This window comes from Chiroxiphia lanceolata, chromosome 5 (assembly GCF_009829145.1).
Source record: "Chiroxiphia lanceolata isolate bChiLan1 chromosome 5, bChiLan1.pri, whole genome shotgun sequence".
Lineage (NCBI taxonomy): Eukaryota > Metazoa > Chordata > Aves > Passeriformes > Pipridae > Chiroxiphia > Chiroxiphia lanceolata.
In genome coordinates this window covers 16,178,592-16,201,209 of record NC_045641.1, presented here as the reverse complement: position 1 = coordinate 16,201,209, position 22,618 = coordinate 16,178,592, and the positions used below count along the sequence as shown (strand labels likewise).

The 22,618-nt window shown below is 36.7% G+C and overlaps 1 protein-coding gene across 2 annotated transcripts in view; it reads right to left on the bottom strand.

The window, feature by feature from the left end:
• Window positions 1-22,618, bottom strand: part of TBC1D22A (TBC1 domain family member 22A) — a 159,375-nt gene that overhangs the window by 75,981 nt on the left and 60,776 nt on the right. For both annotated transcript variants that reach the window (XM_032688434.1, XM_032688435.1), the window contains exon 10: window positions 11,529-11,604. In XM_032688434.1, coding sequence (XP_032544325.1) covers window positions 11,529-11,604 — 76 coding nt within the window. The remainder of the gene's footprint in view (window positions 1-11,528; window positions 11,605-22,618) is intronic.

Below are 22,618 nucleotides of genomic sequence, written 5' to 3'. Positions count from 1 at the left end.
TTTTGCAGGGCTGGTCTCCAGCCGCTCCTCTCCCAATCTATACTTATGATCAGCATGACTTTATCACACATGCAGAACTTATCATATGTTCTTGGTAAATTTTCAAATTTTGAATAAATCATTGATGACTGCCCAGTGCTCCCATTTAACAGGATCCCTCTGCAAGGCATCTTATCCCTCAAGAGACATAACAGCACCTCCCAGTACAGTATCATCAGCAAACTTGCTAACGATGCGTTCAACTCCTGTATCCGGATCACTGATAGAAATACTGAAGAGATGTGGCCTTAGAATTGAACCTTGAAGGACACCACTGGTGAATGATTACCAGACAGATGTAGCCTAATTCACTACAACCTTTTGAGGACTATCCTCTGCCAGTTCTCAGCCCAGTGCACCATTATTAGGTCACTTATTCAGGACAAATACTAAATTACTACCGTGTGTCTGCCTTTGTTCCAGGCAAATTTAGCTGCAAGTTAAATACACTGAAGTGAGATACTGTGTTAAATCCATTTTTTTAATGTCACATTTAGATACCTATATTGCAGACTACTATAATTAGATAATCCACTACATCAAGCAGGATGCAAAAAAGTCAGTTTTATTTCTAAGTGAAGTTACTAACTCACAAATATTTTTGTTCTTCACACAGCAGAAACAAATTTCATTTGGTTGCTTGCAGCCACTGAAAGTAAGTAATGAAGAACAATAAATTGTGCCAGTTGTGATATTTCAGCTACAGTTGTTAATGGGAATAATGAATTTCTTGAAGGTTGCTTTCTAGTCTAAGCAAGTTGAAAAATGGATTACTAAATTCTGTGCATTACAGTCAATTGATGCAAGACTGGAATAGAAGATGCACTGAGTAAAGAAGGTAATTCTTCCTACTTTGTAAGTAATTGTGAGTAGAGGCTAATTTGCTGATAAAGGTAATTTGGAGCAACATAATCTAAATCTAAATTTTCCATTTCAATGAAAATAAGTATGTATGAGCAATGAACAAGAAAATATACCATTACTGTCAGCTTTAAGACTTCAAGTATTTTATATAAACTACTTCCACTTAAGTTTCTGAGAGAAAAATTATTTTACAATTAAAAAATAATTCTTTAATCAAAATTCAAAATAAATAAGAATTGTATTTAATAAGTCCCCCAATACTTTTAATAAATCTATACATAAAGTTTGGGTGAAGGAAGTCTTCTGATTAAGGATAAAATACACTATACAGATGCATTCCAAAGTAGCATACTGGTAAAAATAGGTAACTTGTAGATAAAATCCCTTTTTAATAACTATTCATATTTTTATTAAATACACTTATTGAGCCACCTTAAACAGATGTTCCTCAAGCCAGAAGGGCCTATGCACATAAAATATTTATTCTTCATGTTCAAAGTCAGCTTCTCATGCTGATTTCAAAATTAAAATTGTATGTGACTACAGAATCACAAACTAAATGGTTAAGGACAGAAATAACCTGTACTAAAGCATGACTTGACTGCTGTCCTGACTGGGGGATGGTGTTAGAACGAGTCCCTAGGTAAGCTTACAAATAAGCAAAGAGGAAGTGCAAAATAATATAAAATTATGCACAAACTGCCAAATTGCAGTGGCACGGCATGGTGCCACCACATCTATCTGTATAATTTATCACTTCAGAACATTAGCTTTTTGATGTTCACCTTTACTGAAAGATTCCTATTGACCCTAGCAATCTTTTCTGATGCTTGACTTTGACCTAGTTTTGAAATTTTGAATATTACTTAAGGTTCATTTTTTTACTCATATTTCATACCCTGAGCAGTTCATTATTAATACTATTTTATCAATACTGTGTACTTGTAAATATAAAAAGTACTATTTCTTAAAAGTTATCCAAAATACAGTTAACCTAAGAATCTCTGGCAAAGAGGTCTTTTAGTTCAACAAAAGGAAGAAAAGTGAGTATCTCTCATGAAGAGCAACACAATTCTTCTTAAAAAGCACACAGTAGCTAGAAGAGTAAGTGCTCTGACACCAAAGCAAACTTAACAGTAAAATAATGAGCCATCCTTTGCCACAGAAGCTTATTGGCACTGCTATTTACATGCACAATTATTTTTGTGCATTGATCCTTAGAAAACGTGCAATAGAAACACATTAGCACTCCTGTTTTTCATGGAATCATATAATCATTTAGGTTGGGAAAGACCTGTTAGATCTTGATACTGATGCCTTAAGCCCTTAATGGCTTTTTATTTTTCTAATATTTGTAAGCCTTGTAAGTTTTATAGGTAGATTTTAAAAGCAACAGCCCTCACTCCCTTGCATCCCTTTCCCTGTAGCACCCTTGTTTACACATTCCTTAACCCTCTTACCCCATTCTACGCTCCCTATATCACTCTTACTCCCGAATCCAGCAGAAATGTTTAGTCTTTTGTCAAGGCAAGGCCTAGATTGTTGGTAGAACAGCATATCAGGGCCTGAACAACAAAATGAAGTCAAGAATTAGGTAACTATGTACCCTTTGTGCTCTGATGATGGTGAAGGTGATAAAGTAGGTGGCCCCAAAATACACCCCAGACCCATTTTCAGGGGGTGGACCCGGGGCGGTCCAGAGTAAAGGCCACAGGGTGGACACATTTGGGATTGGATGGATGGTATTATAAAATGTAACATCTCAGGCACGGCCTGCGTGCGTCTTGTAACATCTTCTGCCTTGGCATAATAAACCCTTTCTTATCTCACCCCTAATTAACTGTTCCGGGAGATTTTTTCAGCACCTAAATCCCACAGCAACAATACTAAACCATTAACCAAACAAAGCAAAGCCCACCACTAAACCATGTCCCTAAGGGCCACTTCTATACATCTTTTAAATAACTCCAGGGATAGTGGCTCCAACACTTCCCTGAGCAGGCTGTTCCATGGTTTGATAATCCTTCTGCTGAAGAAATTATTCCTAATATCCAATCTAAACCTCTCCCAGCACACTTTTCTCTTATCCTGTGACTTATTATTTGCGAGAACTGACTGACCCCCACCTGGTTACCACCTCCTTTCAGATAGTTTTCCAGAGTGATAAGATCTCCCCCGAGCCTCCTTTTCTCCAGGCTAAACACCCCCAGCTCCCTCAGCCGCTCCTCATAAAACTTGTGTTCCAGACCCTTTACCAGCAACATTATCCTCCTCTGGACATGCTCCAGCACCAAAATGTCTTTCTTGTCATGAGGGACCCAAAACTGAGCACAGGAATTGAGGTGCAGTTTCATTAGTGCCAAGTACAGGAAGGCGATCACTGCCCTGGTCCTGCTGGCCACTGTTTCTGATACAGGTCACGATGCCATTGGCCTTCTTGGCCACCTGGGCACACTGCTGATTCGTGTTCAGCCAGTTGTCAACCAGCACTCCCAGGTCCTTTTCCCCCAGGTAGCTTTCCAGCCACTCTGTCCTAAACCTAGAGCGTTTCATGGGAATTTTGTGACCCAGGTGCAGGACCCTGCCCCTTGCCTGTTGAACCTCACACAATTGGCCTTGGTCCATGGATCCAGCTTGACCAGATCCCTCTGCAGTGTCTTCCTACCCTCCAGCAGATCCACAGTCCCACCTGACTTGGTGCAAACTGACTGAGGTTGCACTCAGTCCCCATGGTACAGTTCCCACATACTGAACTTGCACTCCAAAAGAAAGAACCTTGTCATCAGTCAGACTGCTTTCTTTTTGAGTACTCTACCCACTGAAAGCTAATTTTTAATTGTATTCTCTCTCCTTCTGAATAATTTCTGTATTGTTCAAAGCCAGGATGCTTATGGGAGACAAAAGTACAGGTATGGAGTAAAATCTCAATACCAGATGTTGCCAGATGCAGATTAAGACTCACAACCCCCAATGTGAATTAATGAAATTCTGAACAAAACTAATTCTTGTCAAGATTAGAGCTTAGCAATGACTTAGTAGTGATTATGTATATTAATTTTTATTAATATAAATTAATAACAAAAAACATTCTTGATGACTGAAGGTGACATTCTAAAGATCATAACCATGCACCTCAAGACAAGATCGCATTATGATAGACAATTCTGCTTCAAGTAATAGTAGAGATCCACGTAAAATATTTACATGCTGATTATATCTTTTTCCAGAGTTAGTTTGCTTTTTGTAACTGGATAAAACTGTCCACTGTAAAAAATTACAATAAAAGCATTTTAAAAAATATACATTGAAAAGTCCTAAAAAGTGAAAATATGACTGGCAGAAACCCAGAAATATTACCAGATTATATCCTCCTCATGGCCTATAATTTAAACATAATGGTCCATTTTAATTTAGCTCTCTAAATGTACTTAGAATGAATGAAATCACTGAGAAGTATTTTCACCAGACACAAAAGATATGGTCAATACTCCAATACTGAAAAGCGCAAGATGCTGCTACCAAAGCAAAAGAAGAAAATACTAGAGGAAGGAAGGAAGGAAGGCCTAGTTGCCTCAAATGAAAGTAGCAATTCTGTGGTATCTAACACAAAATGGAGAAAATTATTAGGAAAAACATCTAGCAGGGATCAAGAAAACATCTAGAAGGGATCAAGATCACTTCTAGATTAGAGTGAAAAAAACCATCCTATGTTTCCCAGTGGACTTTGAACTTAATATTCAAAGTGCAACGCATGAGAGAGAAAAATATGTTTGATTAGACACTTCTACTTCGAGGTACCACCATTGGACTTCTCTAGCCTGTTCTTCTAAATCAAAACTGTGTGCATTCATGAGAGGGTTTATGTCTAACACTTTTTAAATTCCGAATCATATTAAACATCATCTTTCATCCTTTTTTCCTTTTTTTAATTTGCCATGAAAAAAAGCAAGTTTTGGCTATTTAAAAAGTGCTTACAGCAGTCAGGAATTTATAAATGATTTTATAGTCAGTCTCAACCCTTGCTAAGATCTCTGAACTCTGTAATAGCATACAAATATAATCTCCATGGTAAAACATAAAAATATGATTTAAAAGATATATTAATTAATTACAATGCCCAGTGAACAGCACTTACAAGTGCATTAAAGTATAATACAGTAATTACAACCATAAAATCAGATATAAAATAACTACTAGTGAGCTAAATAAAATAGCTTTATTAAAATGAAAAAGAGCTTTATGGTGCAAATTAATTAAAACAATTATAGAATGCTTACAAGATTTTTAATCACTTCAGCACCAAGCTGACATATAAAGATGGACCAACAGACAAGGACCTTATTAACCACTCATTTTCAATAGCAGCAGTAAGGTCTAAATAAATTCTATGTCCATTTCCAATTCAAAATGCTTTCACATGGATGAGAATACCAGTTTTGCGACTCTTACAATTAGAGCTCTTTTTTCCAGATACTTCAACACTATCCTAATTCAAAGTTATTGGTGTCAGAAAAATATTTAACAATGTAATTAAACATGAACATAATTTGCACATACAACTATGCATTCTTTAACCATCAACCAAAAAATCATTAGCATGATTGAATATGTAACAAAGATAGATCAAATGTCACCTATTACCACAGTTTTATTATCAGTTCATTGTATGGCCACTCAAGATTCCAATTAAAAAACAAATTAATTAATCTATATCTATCACGTATACTGAACAGATCACTTGTTCTGAGAGTTGTTATTAAACAACAGTAAACCATTTAATAGGAATATGTATTAGTCTTGGTTGATATTTTGCCTTTTTGAGACCCAGATTTTCTTTTTTAAAAAAGCAAAACAATTTTCTCTGCAGTTTAAAAAGTTCAATCACCAGAGAAACTGAATGTCCTTCAGAAACTATGAAAGTATTAAAACTACTCAGTAGGTATCTCTAAGCACTCTTTGGCTTAACTTGTCATATGAAATTAAGTTCTGAGCAGAACTGGGAAACATCTGTGTTCGAAGCATTGGACAGTTCTAAGGGAATAGGCAGCTTTATCTCCTGGGACAAGAACCTGCTGAATGTCAAACATCCACACAATGCTCAGAGAAGAAACTGTAAGAAACCCAAGTGAACTCTGGACATTTGAAACTTTAGTAGCCCAGAAAGAACACACAGTTCTTAAAACTCAGAAGTTATAAAGGATAATTCCACCGCTACTAATATTCTAATGAAGGATGTTTTATAAACCTCTCCAATTAAAAAAGAAACCATAATATTATACATAAATATTATGAATTTTATCAACTAACCTTTTAGATGTATCTATAGCAAATATTTCAAAGCATGAGAAGTACACAGAATGGTGCAATTAAATAAGCTCTTTCACCATGGCTAAACAAAAATGAAAGTATTTTTTAAAAGTCATTATTTGAAATAATCCAAATATAACAACTTCAATTTGGCACTAAAAATACCTCTCTCTTAAAAAAAAGTAACTTTTTTAATAACATTAAAATGGAAACAAACTAGAAATTGTCCCAATTAAAATACCATATGTAAGAATATCTGTCATCCAAAACAGATGACCAGAAGATGCATTCCCAGTGGAAACAGCAAAAATTCCAAAATATTACTGAAACTTGGAGAAATGCAGTTGAATTCTAGATAAACTTCCTTATGGGAAAGTCAAAATGCAGCACTCTTTTTATGTTCTTGGGTATTTTTCCATCACTTCCATTTTCAAGAAAAGGGGAAAGCTATATACAGCAACAGTAAGTTCTTTTTTCTTTTTACTTTTAATAATTTTCTGCATTTTTATTTTTCCCTGACTTGTTACTAAGAGTGAGGGTCGATTCCACAAAACGATTGGTGATTTCTGGTGAAAGAATCTGGAACAGTAATAGCACACTATTTCTTAACTACGAGAAAAAATAAGACCAGGTTGTGCAGAACAAAAATGCAAACCCTAGGCTGAGCTGTTCTATAAAAGATGCAGAAAAAAAATCTTTTCAAACTTATCCTCAAACAAGATGCAGAATACTTATACTAAGTTTAGTCACCAATACTGCCTTTATAGTTTTTTGCAATACTAGTAAGAAGCCAACATAAATAAAAAATGTTTAACATTACAGTAGGATGGTCTTTTTCATAGAACTGCCTTCTAGCTAATTTTAGAGAATGCTACACGATTTTAACATCTTTTACCAATGTTTGTGGAAACCCAAGACTACTTTTATCTATGAATGTTCAGACTTCTACCTCAAGCTCTAATGTAATTACCAGATGTCTTATAGTAAACTGAAGAAACTGAGACTCTCTCAAGCATGAAACCAGCCAAATGCTGAGCACCTGTAAATTCTGGAAACACAAATCCTGAATTAATTTTGGCATTCCTATACCATGTCTCTTTGCTTTCAAGTCTAAATGAAGCAAAAGTGGAAGACAGCACGCCATGTGAGTATGACCTTTTATAAACCATGAGAAATGGTTCATGATTTACAGCAGAAAAGCTCTACTGGCATTACAGGAAACAGAATTAGTTATAACAGATTTCTTACATTATTGAGCTATCTATTGACCCTCCCTCTCAGTTTTTTTTTTATAACTCCTACAAAAATCTGAATTATGATGACAAAGAGATAAATGAGACTGAATAATGTTTTATCTTCAAATTCCATCTCATCTATAACAGCGATAATTAAAAAACAAAAAAAATTCCATCAAACACAATTCATCAAAATTGTTTTCTGGAGTTTAAGCAGAATGAGATTATGATTAAATTAAGAGGGTATTTTGGCTATTTGAAGTCTTCTGCAATGTTCTGCAGTGCATATACAAGGACAGTTACTTTGAGGGGAGTTGTGATCCGTAATGCTGGGTTAATGAAGTTTGCTTGAATCACTAACATAATGCATTAGCAGTCTCCAAAGCAAAAGCATCACTTTCCATACACTGGTAATCCATTACTATTAGAAAATAAGCTGTATGAGCTTCATCCACTCACACAGCCACTTACTACATCAAGATCCTCTTCACCATGCAGTTAGCCAGCATCAAGCAAATAATGTGACACAGTAACAACAAGAACATTATTTTCTTCTACAGTAACCTTAATTAGCACTTAGGATATGTACAGATAATATAGATTGTGAGTGTTTTTTTTAAAAAGCCACTGAATTCATACGAACCATACATTCCCCTTTAACTACAGTATAGCAGATCCAGTATAAAAGACAAAAGCAAAAAGAAATGAAGACTAAAGCACAACAACACGTAATTTAACCAAATTGTCATGATGCCACCAAAAAGCCAAGAAGTTCAGAATCTCTTACCTCAGGCATCCAAAAGTTTATGACAGCAGTACACATCTATCATTCTCTAATTAACAACTAAAACTTTATTTTAATCTTGCATGTACTTTGGTGAGCTTTTCTTGCAAAAGAAAGTAACTGAGTGGACAGTCTTGTAGACAAAAAGAAACAGCCCTAAGGATATTGAAAGTATCTTTTACTATCCAAAACTTTTAACTGGACCCCCTCTATTATAAAGGTTGTGATCAGTAGGACAAAGTCCAGTTGACAACTACTCACTAATGGCATCCCTCGGGAGTCAGCGCTGGGGTCAATACTGTGCAACAGCTTTATTAAAAACTAATGATAGCATAGAGTGGACTGTTTGTGGATGTTACCAAACTGGGAGGAGTGGCTGACATGTTGAAAGTGAGAGCTACTCTTTGAAAGGACCTTGGCAGGCTGAAGGAATGGCTGATAGGAACCATCTGAGGTTCAGGACAGGACACGTCCTCTATCTGGGATGAAACAGTCTCATTCAACAAGCACTGACCAGGCACAACTTGACGGAAAGCAGTGTTGCCAAGGATTTGGGGATCCTGGTGGACAACAAGCTGTACCTGAGACAAAAGCATCCTTGCAGAAAGACCAAATGTATGTTGGTTTTCTAAGCAAGAGAGAAGCCAACAGGTCAGGAGAAGTCATTCTTCCTCTGTATTCGCCACTCAGGAAACCGTGTCCGTAGCATTACATCCAGTTCTGCAACACTGGCATTCATGAGCAAGTCCAGTGGGTGCATAGGGAGCTGAAGCATCTTACACACGAAAGGAGGCTGACAGAACTGGGTTTGTTCAGTCTTAAAAAGAAGTCTATGAACAGCTACAACTACCTAGAAAGAGCATGTAGAGAATGTGGAGCCAGATTCTTCTCAGAGGTACACTGAGATAAAATAAAAGGCAGTAAACCTAAGTTCCATTTTTAAAAAAAAAAATTATTTATTTATTTAAAAAAAAAAAATCACAATGGAAGTAGTTAAACTTCCAACAGCCTTACTCGAAGAAGCTGCACAATCTGCATCCCCAGAATTACTCAAAACTCAACAGGGCAAGACTCTACACAGCTCGATCTAAGTTGACCCTGTCTCCTTAGATAGAGATCAAGAGAGGCAAGGGCAGAAGTTTGGAACATTGATTTCCAGAGGCCCCATATAACCGAAAGAATTATAAATTTCCATAATGTCAATTACATTAATTACTAGCTTCTTTTCCAAAGCGCAATGATACCTTTTTAAAATACTTCCTAATTTCTACAAGGGAAAAACATCTAATGAAATTTCCACCATTCTGAAGCATTGTAATCCCATTACTTTTTAAAATAGTTTCCCTTAACATCTCTTCTACATATGCTACAGGTATGCCATATAGACAAGCTGCAAAATACACTTCCTAGAGGATGATAAATTCTTTAAAGTAAGGATTTTGCTTTGCTTTCTCCAATTATACTGCTCAAAACATCCTCTACTACTCAACCATGGAAATGATCTGGCATTAAAATTAATCTGAGATTTTACTTTGTAAGTATTAAGGACAGTAGGAAAAATCAACATTAACTAGCAAACACTCATAATGTCTACTGAAAGCTACGAAAATTATAAAGACCCCACAGAATTATCTTAAATTAGATAAAAATCGGGAACCACATTTTACTTTCAGTTACAAAGAATGATCAAAGGACAGTATAAGAAAACACAACTATTTGCTATAACTATCTGCCTTATTTTTTTTAAAGTGTGAAATCTTAAAAATAATGCTTCCTAAACCTACAGAAGTTATTTAACTATATCCCCAAAGCACTGAAGGTACAAATAAGACTTCAGCATTTCTTTCTTCCTTAAAAAACCAAACAATAATATATTGCATTATACTGAATATTTTTATTAAATCAAAAAATAAAGTGGATTATCAGAATGCTATTTTTAATTTTAAAACCTTGGTTAAACAATTTGTTTATATAAATATTCATTGACCAAGTTAAGGAAGTCTACTTATAGGCCTTATAATTATACACTTTATTTAATATATAATCATTTGCTTCTATAAGTGAAATGTAAACACCAATACTGATGCAAACCGAAAATGACATATAAAAAGTCACATTACAAGCAGTTAGATTATTTTTTAAGTACTTAAATACACTCATTTAAAGATATTTTTAATATAAATATTTGGCTACCTAATATACAGAAATATCCCCTTTTATTTTTCATATTCATTTGTATTTTATAAAATGTATCTACACCAAGAATTTTTACATACATTTGAATGTATAGTGTAATATTACACAAGCATTGTTCTCCTGCCCTTAGTTTTTGATCATTAAAAATACTTTAACATCCTAGAAAAGCACAAAGACCATTATCAAATATTCAAGATGTACATATGAGCAGGCAAAATCTCCTATGGTAAGCACTGGCCCAAAAAAACTTCACAGTATGTGTAACAAAAAGATGGAATTAATGTTTCCAAGAAGATTATCAAATATTAAGCTACACAAGGAATATTTTTTCTAAGCCATCACTGACAGGCTAGTGTTGCCTGGTTCTGCTTGGCAACACTTTGTTAATACTGTGTTCATTAATTTAACAAACTATCAGGAGAGTATGTTTAGAATGGGCAAGCATTATCTCTTGCATTTCATTTAATTAAACTCTGTTCTAGCAATATGACAGTCAGCATTTCATGAAGGGAATTATTTTAAGGATGAAGGTGGAAAATATTTCAAAGTGCCCTGCAACAACACGAAAGCATAATCTAAAATTACCCCTGCACATACTGTAATTTATCTATAAAATTAAAGATGTTATTTCTAGAGTTCATAATTAATTGGATTCCACAGAGAAATTATTCAGGCATTCCAGATAGTAAAATGATGCACAAAGGCACAAAACATAGTGCCAAAGGACAACCATAAACAACCACTGTGACTTGCATGAATTACAACACTCATTGAGACTTAATGTGAAATGAATACTGGCTGCCTTTTGTATGTGGTCATTACTCTGCTGCAAAGAAATTGCCATTGAATTCTGATTATATTGCCTTTATAAAAAGTAATGAAAGTGGTTCACGCTCTAGAGGCTTTCTTTTAAATGACACACGACAGTGACCCGCAAAGGCCAGAGTGCGACAAACTAATGATGACACCTCACCTGAGGAAGGCAATGTTACCCCACCGTTGCAGGTGACTGCAGTGAAGTTGGTTTGTCTTCTTGCAAACATTTTAACTAAACACTTTCAATGAAACATCAGTCAGAAATAAGCTTAGCCATCAAGACTTACCATCAATCCGACTAACAAGTTCTTCCAGCATTTTCACTTTCTTCTGAATTCCTGGCTGTGCAAATGTGTAGTTATCCTAAGGAGGAGAACATATGCAAGTCATTAGTTGTAGAAAAGAAAAAAAGTTTCTTTTCTTTCAATTACTTATCTAAATCCATGCATTTTTCTATGTTTTCCTACAGTGTTTCTGTTTTCCTTCTACATTTCCTAGGTCTCCTTCTACAGTAAAATAGTAAATCATCACAATATATAGCCCTGCGAGTCCCCATCTCTAACAGTATATATCCTATAGCTATGCCTGCAACAACTGCTCTCTACTTCCTAATCTACTGAAGTTACAGCTTTATTGCACAAGTCCAAGTAGCTTTGAAAGGCTCTCATATGCCAAAATGTGCCATGCTAGAATTTTCTTAAGGTGGTTTTTTTCTCATGAATTTACAATTCTAACACAAATAATGTAGGAAACATGAAAATTTAGGCCATAATCAGAGACAGGAAAATAATTTGATCTTTAGAAGTGTGGAATAATAACTTCAAGAAGCATAAGAAATCAAAAGTCTGTTTTAATGTAGTCAAAACTGTTCTGAACCCAAGATTACAGTTAAAATCATCAAAAATGCATCAAAATCTAACACGCAACCTCTATAGCTAAAATGGCATTATATTTGCATATATTTGTTTAAATGTATTAACTCTAAATGGATTTTTAATTTTTGGATTGCAGTTCTACAATATAGACTAGAGTTTGAAATAATGAGAACAAGACAGGTATCTCCGCTTGAACTCCGAAGTGATCAATCTTTTTAAATTATTACATTATTTAAATATACAGCAATGTTTCTGAATATTTAACTGAGAATCCTTTCATTCAACTCATTTTGTTACAGTTTTGCTGTGGTTCTTGAGAGATTTAAGAAAAGAAAATTAGCCATACATATTTTAAAAGAAAGTTGCTATGTAGAGTTTTTTTGGGGTAACCACTACTTACAGAGTAAATGAGGGTAAAGGATTTTTCATCTCAACTACTACTGTTTGAGTAATTCCTTTATCAATTGGAGAGATGAGTAACTATCCAAAAAGTCAGCCCAAAAAGATTTTCACTGACATAGAAATATTAATTTTTCATTACTTGATTTCAAATTTTAACTTGGTAAAGTAAAAGGCATGATTATCAGTTCATTTTTATGTATCCTGACACATTTTTCTATTAAAAAAAAAAGGCTTATTGACTTTCTTGACTATATTTACATGATTTTTCTTTTGATTTGTTTTATGAAACTGAATTGCAATTTAATCTTCAAATTCTATAAAACTAGCATGAACTATGAAGCCTAAAAGTTCTCAAGGCAAAATGATATGCTAACAGTTGTTAGTTACAGTGCATCAGCCAACAAGTGATTCACAGTATCAAAAAGTCTACTACTGCTCTCATCACATGTAACTGACCACAGTAGTAGCTATTTTAAAAACCATAGCAAAATGTTCTACTGGCCTAGCAGTAGCCCTTTCACAGTAATTAATATCAGAAATTAAAGTATAAACCAAAACAGCATGGACGAGGAAGCAAGAATAATTCTCTGAGTTTTTGAATTTTCCACAAGAATCACCAAGTAAAATAGGTATCCATTTCATCTTGTTGGCATTGTTTCTCACACAGAATATAAGCATCCTCTGTAGTGCAATAAAGCACCAAAACTGAAAGAATGGAAAGACTCACACAGAATTCAAATCTATTATAATCCCGTTATGGGGACAAAGAAACTATCCCATGCACTGGAAAACTGCCTTTTCCAAGGCAGACACACTCCTGTATAAGTCAGGTATACTATCCAGGACACAGCATCTTTAGGTAATCATTATAATTTTCTTCACAGAACCTACTCTAACAACAAAAACTGTATCAGGTTTTTTTTTTCCCATATGCTGTTCTGTTTATTTAAAGAAAGTTAACTGGTGTTTATAGAAGTAGTACTGCACTCAAAGTACAGCAACATGGAACTCAATTATTTCCTCTGTAACAGATCCTCTGTAAAAGTATCCTCACATATTTAACACTGAAAGTCAACACAGAGTTAAAACACCAGTGCTTTGATCACTACTGTCTCCCCAGATAGTGCAACTCCCAACTGTGATCTATGAATCTGAAACTGTTTTCTCTCTCAAAGCCTAATGTACTCCACACACACCTGGAAATGCAACCCAAAACTGCCATCTTGATTTGAAAACAGGAAAGTTTGCTTTTCACTACATTTGATCTTTTGCTTATTTATTTTTCTGTTCATTATTTCAGCTGCAAATGAACATAGCTGGGAGTCACTCTTCTATTTGTGCTGACTCATCTAACTGGAAAGATCTTTATTGGCTCCCCCAGTTCTCTCTTCTAATTAAACTATGTTCTACATACTCCCTCCTATGACACTTGTAGTTGACTTTCTGAAGTTTGTGAAATTGTGAGAAGGACTTTGTAAACATAAAAGGTATTCTGTTATCTACTATCCTTGCCCCTTTTGTTCTTAAAGGTGGAGAAAAAAGCTAGTAATGCAGTTATGGAAAAAAAAATGTTAAACTCAGGAAATTAATGAACTAGTGCTCAGGGCAACATCAAAGTACAGTGGCTAAGATTTTAATTCCTCTATCATTCAATTTAATTGGTGATACCAGCTTTGACATTTGACTCAACTTTTCCCCCAACTCTTCTATCTCCTCCTCGCCAAGTACTGCAGGGGAATGGAGAACACGTGGTTAGTTCGCAACACTTCATCTCTGCTGCTCCCAATGAGCCATACATCCTGCCAGAAAGCCTGCTCCTGTGAGGGCTCCTCTCCACAGGCTGCAGCTTCCATCAAGCCACCCCCCCCTGCTTCAGCGTGGGGTCCTCCACGGGGGCTGCAGGTGGATCTCTGCTCCATGATGGGCCTCCATGGGCTGCAGGGGCACAGCTACCTCACCACGGTCTTCATCAGGGGCTGCAGGGTGCTGCTTTGGTGCCTGAAGCATCTCCTCCCCCCTCCTTCTTCACTGCCCTGGGTGTCTGAAAGGCTATTTCCGCTCATATTTTTTCGCTCCTCTCTCATCACTGCGCAGTGGTTTTTACCCTTTCTTAAACACATTACCACAGAGGTACCACCATCATCACCAATGGGCTCAGCTTTGGTCCATCTGAAAGGGGGTGGAACTGGTTCTGTGTCACACAGGGCCTCTTTCACACAAGACACCACTGTAGCTCCCCTGCTACAGAAACTTTGCCACATAAGTTCTCTGCTAACTTTCACAGAAAAAAAAAAAAGTCTAGCATTTAACTCTCCTACCTATTCCCCCTCACAGTTGTGGGTCCTCTTTTCATTACTCATTCTACATATTTTTGTTGTATTTCCTCATTTATTCCTTGTGTAACTTTGACCATCGTTATTAAGCAAAAGACAAAGTCTTAAAAATGTCATAAGTAACTGAGAACAGAATTGTCTTGCCTCAACAGATCTGTAGCAGAGAGTTCACACAAAATATCTGTTATTTCTAAACACTGTTCTTGACACTTTCCAATAAGCATTCACATATGACAAAATACGCATAAGTACACAACAGAATCCATGATAAATATAAAAAATTCATGTACTGGTGTGCAATATCTAAATTCCTTGATGTTCTGCTCAGATGGCTTCCAACACACTTTCAGGGAACTATGCTAACCTACTACAGATGAATGGTTATAATATCTAGTTCAGACTCTGACACATAATTAGTTTCACCTTACAATACAGAAGGTTAAGACTTTATAATGTCACAAGAGATCAAAACTTGCTTCAGCTTCAAATTTTTGTGTTAGTAGTCTGTACTTATTCTGTATAACCACCCCACTGTCCCGCAACTACAACTAGATCTGGCAGGACTTCTTCTCAAAACATAGTCATTATAATTTATAATAAAATACTAAAATCACAGACTTCACTAAACATTATTAAAAGTATTAGGTAACTTCTTACATTTTTTAAGGGTAGAGAAACTCTAAATGGAAGAAACTTGAAAAAATACACAGGACAAATTTAACTGGGACTATCCTCCTATACTCACAAAAAGAGAGCAGGGGGAAGAGGGTGGAAAGAGGGGAGAAGAGAGGGAGTGAGAGAGAGAGGAAGGGAGGGAGACATTGCAGGTGTTAGCTTTTTCTTTAAATAGGTGATGATGGGATAATTTAAAAAGAAGAAGAAAGCTGAAGAGGAAAGGAAAACAATCTTTTATGTCATCATGAAGGAGAAACAGAACCAGCCAAACTAAAAGAAAAACCATTGTCAATAATTTGATATAATGAATGCAGCCAAGCAGAGGTATAGGCACAATGCTTCTCCATCTTTTCAGGTCACACACGCTGTTCACCAACAATGTACTGATGAAAATATAAGCATCATTTATAGAAGCAAGTGGAAAGTTTTGACACAAAGTCTTCACGTGTTGTTTGTTCATTTTGAATAAGGTTTTATCAATCAGAACAGAGTTTTTAAATATAAAGCATACATTAAGCACCATAGGGACACACAGACATAGATGTCTATTTTCTCTACTGATGTATATTTAAGAATTCTTATACACCAATTTAGGTATGTTCAAATATAGTATCACATGAACAAATGACAACTGAAAGAAATAAAGCTTTCTTTCTTATCTCATTATGTCAGAAAGTGACCTTAGGAATTTTATTTTTTTAACTCATTTAAGTGCTTCATTCATATATTTCTGAATTCTATAAGCAAAATCCTATTTAAAATCTCAGTTCACCCTGCTCTCAAAGTTATGCGAAAAGGTAGGGGGAGGAGGGAGGGAACATGACACTAGTTGATGATAGGCAGCACATATAATAACACTACCAATGCTAGTTTAGCCAAAATGTTTCTTGAAGATCGAGATTATAATGTAAATTCACTCTTAAATACAGTTCAGGAGGAAGAGAGCGTGCATGCACAAGAACAAGCACAAGTGTGCTGGACTATGCTGTTAGTACATATTCCATAGCATGTTCTATAATTACTCCAAGATACTTCCTTTAAAAGAAAAGCTCTTTCTACCTTTTTAATTATTAAACCTGACTTTTGAAAATGTAAAATTACCTAAGTACTAAGAAAGAGATTTACAAAGCATTGCAGCCCAAATTTTTTTTAAACGCAAAACAGTATCTTACTTATTCCTACATAAAGGGATGAAAAAAAGCAACAGCTTATTAAAAGGTAGGTACTGATTCTCAAGTTAGAATAATATCCACAGTCTCAGAACCAAATATCCAACCTTCTACTGGGCTGTGCAGTCAAACCTAGTTTCATACAAGTGGATTTATTATAAATTACAGAAACTGTTCAAGTAGCAATAACAGAAGTGCTCAAGGTATATTTTTGGATTCTGGCATAGGCCAGACAACAGTTCAAATCTGGATAAGAGCTAGGAATAATAAATATGGACACCTACAATCCCAAAAACTGATGCTGTAAATTTTAGGTAGAAGATAAAATATTTGTATGCTGAAGCATACTGATAGCACAGTATATGTCATCCATAGATTACAAACAGATTTGTTGTCTTCCTGAAAATTTTGCTCTCAGTGACAGGCTAGGAAACTGCATTATTAGCTTCCAAAGAGACACAGGCTCTTTAAGAGCTTCTGATGACACCTGTTCTTAAGAAAAACTACAGTCTTCAGCATAAATCCTACTGCTACCCTCAATTTTCTATTACCTGAAGTACTAACCAAAGCTTATCATTACAAACTTAAAACAGGATACTGGGCCAAACAAAAGAACTACCTTGGCTTCTCCCTTTTAAGAGCAGTCAGCAGCAAATTACTGTAGGGGATGGTAGGAGCAAAAAAAGTCTGCAGTGATGTATTTGCAGCATTCCTTCAGCTTCCAGTTTGCAGTGCTGAGACTTCACTAACTCAGAGTGGTATCTTCATAATTAAAGTTGTTTGAAGATTTTTCGTCAACAAAACTTCAAATTTTTCAGATTCTAAACCCATGCAAAATGTTTTTCATCCTTTGACAAGTAGCCCAGCAGCTTAGCTACTCAATTACTCTTTTTTTTAAGACTATCACTCAGCAGAAGTACAAGATACTATCTAGGTCTTGCATCAGATGAGACGGAAAGCAACTACTCCCTATACACCTTCTTCATGCAGCTCATCATTTTAAAGACTTCTATTACATTCCTCCACTTAGCTAAGTCATCCAAGTTGGAGAACATAATCCATCACCCAGAAACTGTTCCACTTATTTGCTCCATTATTATTTTTTTGACTTTGAAGCCATCCTTTTAAAATGAGATAGACAAAAGGGATTAGAACAGCATAGAGCATACTGAGCACAAGCTCATTTTAGGTTTTAAAAGTAGCAAAGTGATGTTTACTCTCAAGAACTACTTATATAAACCCTCCTCCTCCCTATGTGATAATAGGTAGTGTTTCTACCATATATGCTTAGCTTTTTTATGGACTTCTGGTAAAAAGGACTTTATCAAAATGCACATTGGAAATACAATTAAACTATATAGTTGTTCACAGGCTCACTGATTCCTTCCAAAAGCTGTCAGGTTTGTGCTGCTTTACAGGAGCTATAGAAAATATTAAATAATATAGGTTTTTATCTTTTCACCATTAATTCTGCTTATTCTACACTTTCTCCAGACTTCGCTGATGCATGTGTCTAATTGTCTGTGCTCTCCTGAATCCCCTTCAAATCATTTTCAAAATCTAATGTCATATCTAACCTATTCCATTCCACCTAGTACAAAAGCAGTTTTGAGCGTTGGCCTTCTTGTTTACCCATTATCAGAGATCTAATGGGAGAAAATCACAGATACATACTAAACTGAGCAGAGTTAGCAGTTGACCCTGAAATTCTTACTAGGCGTCCTGATGCACAGCATCCTAGTGATGTCTTCTCAAACTGATGGGGAGGAATATAAGTCCTCAAGTGACTAAGCAAGCTACTAGAAATCTCTTTAATTGAGAAAGGTAAAACTTGCTTACAGAAAAGTTTCTAAACTCTTGCTCTTCTTTGAACCTTCTTTTCCTTCACTGAAAGTTTAAAACACCATAAAGCAGTATTTGCTCCAATAAATTATTAAGAGAAATAGAATCAGATATCTGAGCATGAATACAAAAAGAATTCTGGACAGAAGCACCTACTGTGGCCAGGCTTATGTTTCAGAAGATTTGAGTCTCATATATGACATACGGATAGAGTAACAGAAAAATACCACTTAGGAGTATCATTTGATAAGTGATTATTAAAAATGGTGAAGTTGTCCATTTCTCATCAGAAGAAAAGCCATTCTAGAATGCTGAGCAAGCACAAATCCCTGCCTTGATTATAGAACCTACTGCTCATGAAATTTCTCATGTTCATGACTTTCCAAAAAGCTGTTATTTTTATAAGTGTTTTAGAACACAACTCTAATCAAGCAAACCATTGTTTTTCCTTGGAATAGTCACATCTTCAGGACAAAACCCACCATGTTTTGTCACTCTCAAGATCCAACTTGGACAAGACACTAGCATAAAATGAACAACTTGGATTTCTGGAAACTACTAAACGCTTATCACCATAGAGAAGTTCTGACTCACAGATGGAGTTACAGCAATAGTAGCTGCAGGGACAGACACAGACCATGAATATGCAGTCGAACCGTTGAAGAGAACAACACACAGAAATAACTGCTGCTAGCATTTCTGACAATCCCTGACAAGGCTTCCACATTTCTCAAGAGTACATTTCTGACTGGCATTAGAATCTGTTTATACAGGAACTGGAGCACAACTGTCTTTCAGTATCAGTTATACAATGTTAGCAGAGACTCTGAAGACTGCTTGTCAGATAGTTATATCATATATCCCATTTTCCCTGAACACACCACATTTGCTGTGCTATATTCAGCTGAGAAAGTTGGGATGAAAAACTACTTTCTCCATTCAGCTAATGAAAAGGTACAAAGAAAGCTATACTTGACCTATTTTTCCATTAAAATAAACCTTTGGAAGGTCCTATAAAGAATTATTTCTGCACATACTTCTCAACATTTGAAATGCATGTTCATGTTATTTATGCGTTCCAGCAGATCTCTGAAAGGTTTTCCAAGCAGCATTCCATCCATCCATCCATCCATCCATCATCCAGACTTCAGGCACACCTTAGCAACAGCTTTCCATAACTCAGGAGTGAGAAAGAACTTTGCAGGATTCCCTTCAAAGATCATAAATCTTGCTATTTGATCAGCCATAGAAATAGATAATATATACCTCAGCATACTCCAGTCCCTGGGAACAAATTATCTCCCTTTTGTTCTAAAAATTACCAGGCCATGATAAATAATGATATTAATATTTTAATGCTATTTTTATACATCTGGTTAGATAATTATGCAATGCATATATTTCCTCTTTGGTTATTTTATTACCATTACACTCAAACTTAAAATGAAGAGTTATACTGTATTTTATACATGAACATTATATTTTCAGGTGGCACAGATTAATGCAAACTTTTTCCTTGAATATTAACGAGACTCTATTGAGAAAAGTGTTATAAAGGACAATTTAGTAATTAAAAAAAAGTTAATTACAATGGATATATGGGAACATCTAGTTAATTAAATGGAAAAAATACTCATGGGATAATTTTAGTTTTCCCATATGCACAGCCACAGGTGAAAATGCAAAAATGCTCATGCATCATCTACAGTTTGCAAGCGTTCTAAAGACAAACAGCTTTATCACGAGCATGGAAGATATATATTTTGCATATGGCCACACACATCCTCAGAAACAGAGTTTTATAAATCCGCATAAATCAGCACACCTTGCAAGAGAACACAGGTCGGAGACAAGTTCTGTGGAAAAGAAGCCGAAGTCTCAACAGACAGCAAGCTCAGAATGAGTCAGAGGCAAGTCCTGGCAGCAAAACTGGGCAGCAGCCTCCTGGCCCAGTGGATGAAAGGATTATCCCCACTCAGGACTCACTGGGAAATCACAGAGGTTGGCAGAGACCTCTGGAGGCCATCTGAGTCCAAGCCCTGCCCAAAGCAGAGTCACTTGGAGCAAGCTGCTCAAGGCCATGTGGAGTCAGGTTTTGAACTCCAAGGATGAGGACTCTACAACCTCTCTGACCAAACAGTTCCAGAGTTCAATCACCTTTACTGTGCAGATTTTCCTTGTAATGCTTAAAAATAATGTCATGGTTTGAGCTGTCTCATCCCTGGGCGGGGGCTGGAAGTGGTTGGTCCCAAGTGAGTTTCCGATCAGGGGACAATCAGAGCTGCGTTTCACCCTGTGAAATTAGGATATTACAACAGCCGGAAGGAAGTTGTTGGCAGTGAGAGAGAGGGATTCAGAAGCCATGAGGTGAGAGGAGAGAGGCCCAAGGGCCCCTTGTGGCAGGCCAGGTCCTCTTTCACCCGCCCCCAGCTGGGTTGCGGGGGAGCCTGGGACAGTATTATAACTGGACCATGTGCCTGTGGTCCAAGGCTAGGGGTTTTTTCCCCCCCACTGCCCAGGAGAGGCGGTGGCGTACACTTGAGAGGCCAGTCAGGAGGTTGGAGCCAGCCCCCCCAGCAGGTAGGCACAGCATTGGAGCCAAGCCAGAGACGGGTCGACGGGTGGCCCAGGAGCTGCAGAAGCAGCGGAGATTGTGCAGAGCTGGAAGAATTCCAGGCAGAGGATGAGAGAAAAACTTCAAGCAGTGTCACTGCTACCCCCCCACAATGGCAGGGGAGGGAGCAACCTGGAGCTGAGACTGAAAAATGGAGACAGGCCGAGGGGCTCGGAGGTGCCCTCGTGGGTTTGGACAAGGGCAGTCGAAAACTGAAAGACGAGGAGTGCGGGGAGGGAATGACCCCCCTTGCCACGTGAAGTCAAGCTGCAACAGCTGAAACAGAGAGAAGCCAAACCAAGCAGGCTTTTTCTGAGTAAGGACTTTTGGTGAAAACCATCTGGGGTATATAAAAGACTGAGCAAGACCCAGAAACCCTGCAACCTGGAGAGGCAAGAGTGGACATTTTACTCTCTGGGAAGAACCTTCACGAACCACGGGGAAAAGGACTCAAAAGCTGACTCCCTGTAATCATGATGAAGACCTGGTAAAACAAATGTTCCTCTGCAGTCCAGGAGGAGACCTCAGTAGAGGCTGAGGAGCTGGTGGGGGTGCAAAAGACCCCTTCTTGATACCCCAATGAGAAAGACTTTAGCTATCGTCTTTAGCTATTGTCTTGAAGAGTTCTTCCGGATTGATGTGGAAGGACCCCAGGGGTGGTAGAGATTGTATTAATACTGTGTATTTGTTTGATTTCTAGTTTCTGTAGTTTTTATTCTGTTAGTAATAAACTTTGATATAATTCCCCATGCTGAGTTGTGCCTGTCTAAAAACTTCTCTTCCACATTAAAACAAATTGTGGGGGAGCTTAGAAAGTGGATTTTTGTGGTGTATTTTAGGACCATATCCAGAATACTACATCCAGTTTTAGGGACCTCAATGCAAGAAAAATGTGAATAAACTGGAGCAAGAGAAAAAGGTCACCAAGATGCTCATAGGTATGGAGCACATGTTCTGTGAGAGGCTAGGTTGTTCAGCCTAGAGAAAGGAAGGCTTTAGAAGCACTTAGTAGCAGCCTGGTAAAACCTATATTATCAAGACAACACAGCTCCATTTTTAATAGTGGTGTATAGTGAGAAGATAAGAGACAAGCAGCATAAACAAACAAAAACTGTTCCATCTGGCTATCAGGAAGAAACTCCAACATAAGGACAAGCAAACATTGGAACAGGTTAACCCCCAGAGACTGTGCAGTCTCCATCCTTGGAGGTTTCAGGACCCAACTGGACAAAGCCCTGAGAAACTTGATCTGACCTCACAGCTGACCCTGCTTTGAGCAGAAGGTTGGGTAGAGGTCTGCTCCTACCAGAATTATCCTATGTTCTTATGATTTTAGAAGTTCTCATTTGTTTCCTTAAAACAACTAAGAAAAAGTTGGAGTGAGGACAAAAAATAAAGACAAAATTTAGAGCACAGAATCATGAAGCACTGAAAAGGAAAACCATTACAGTATATCGTTATCCAAAA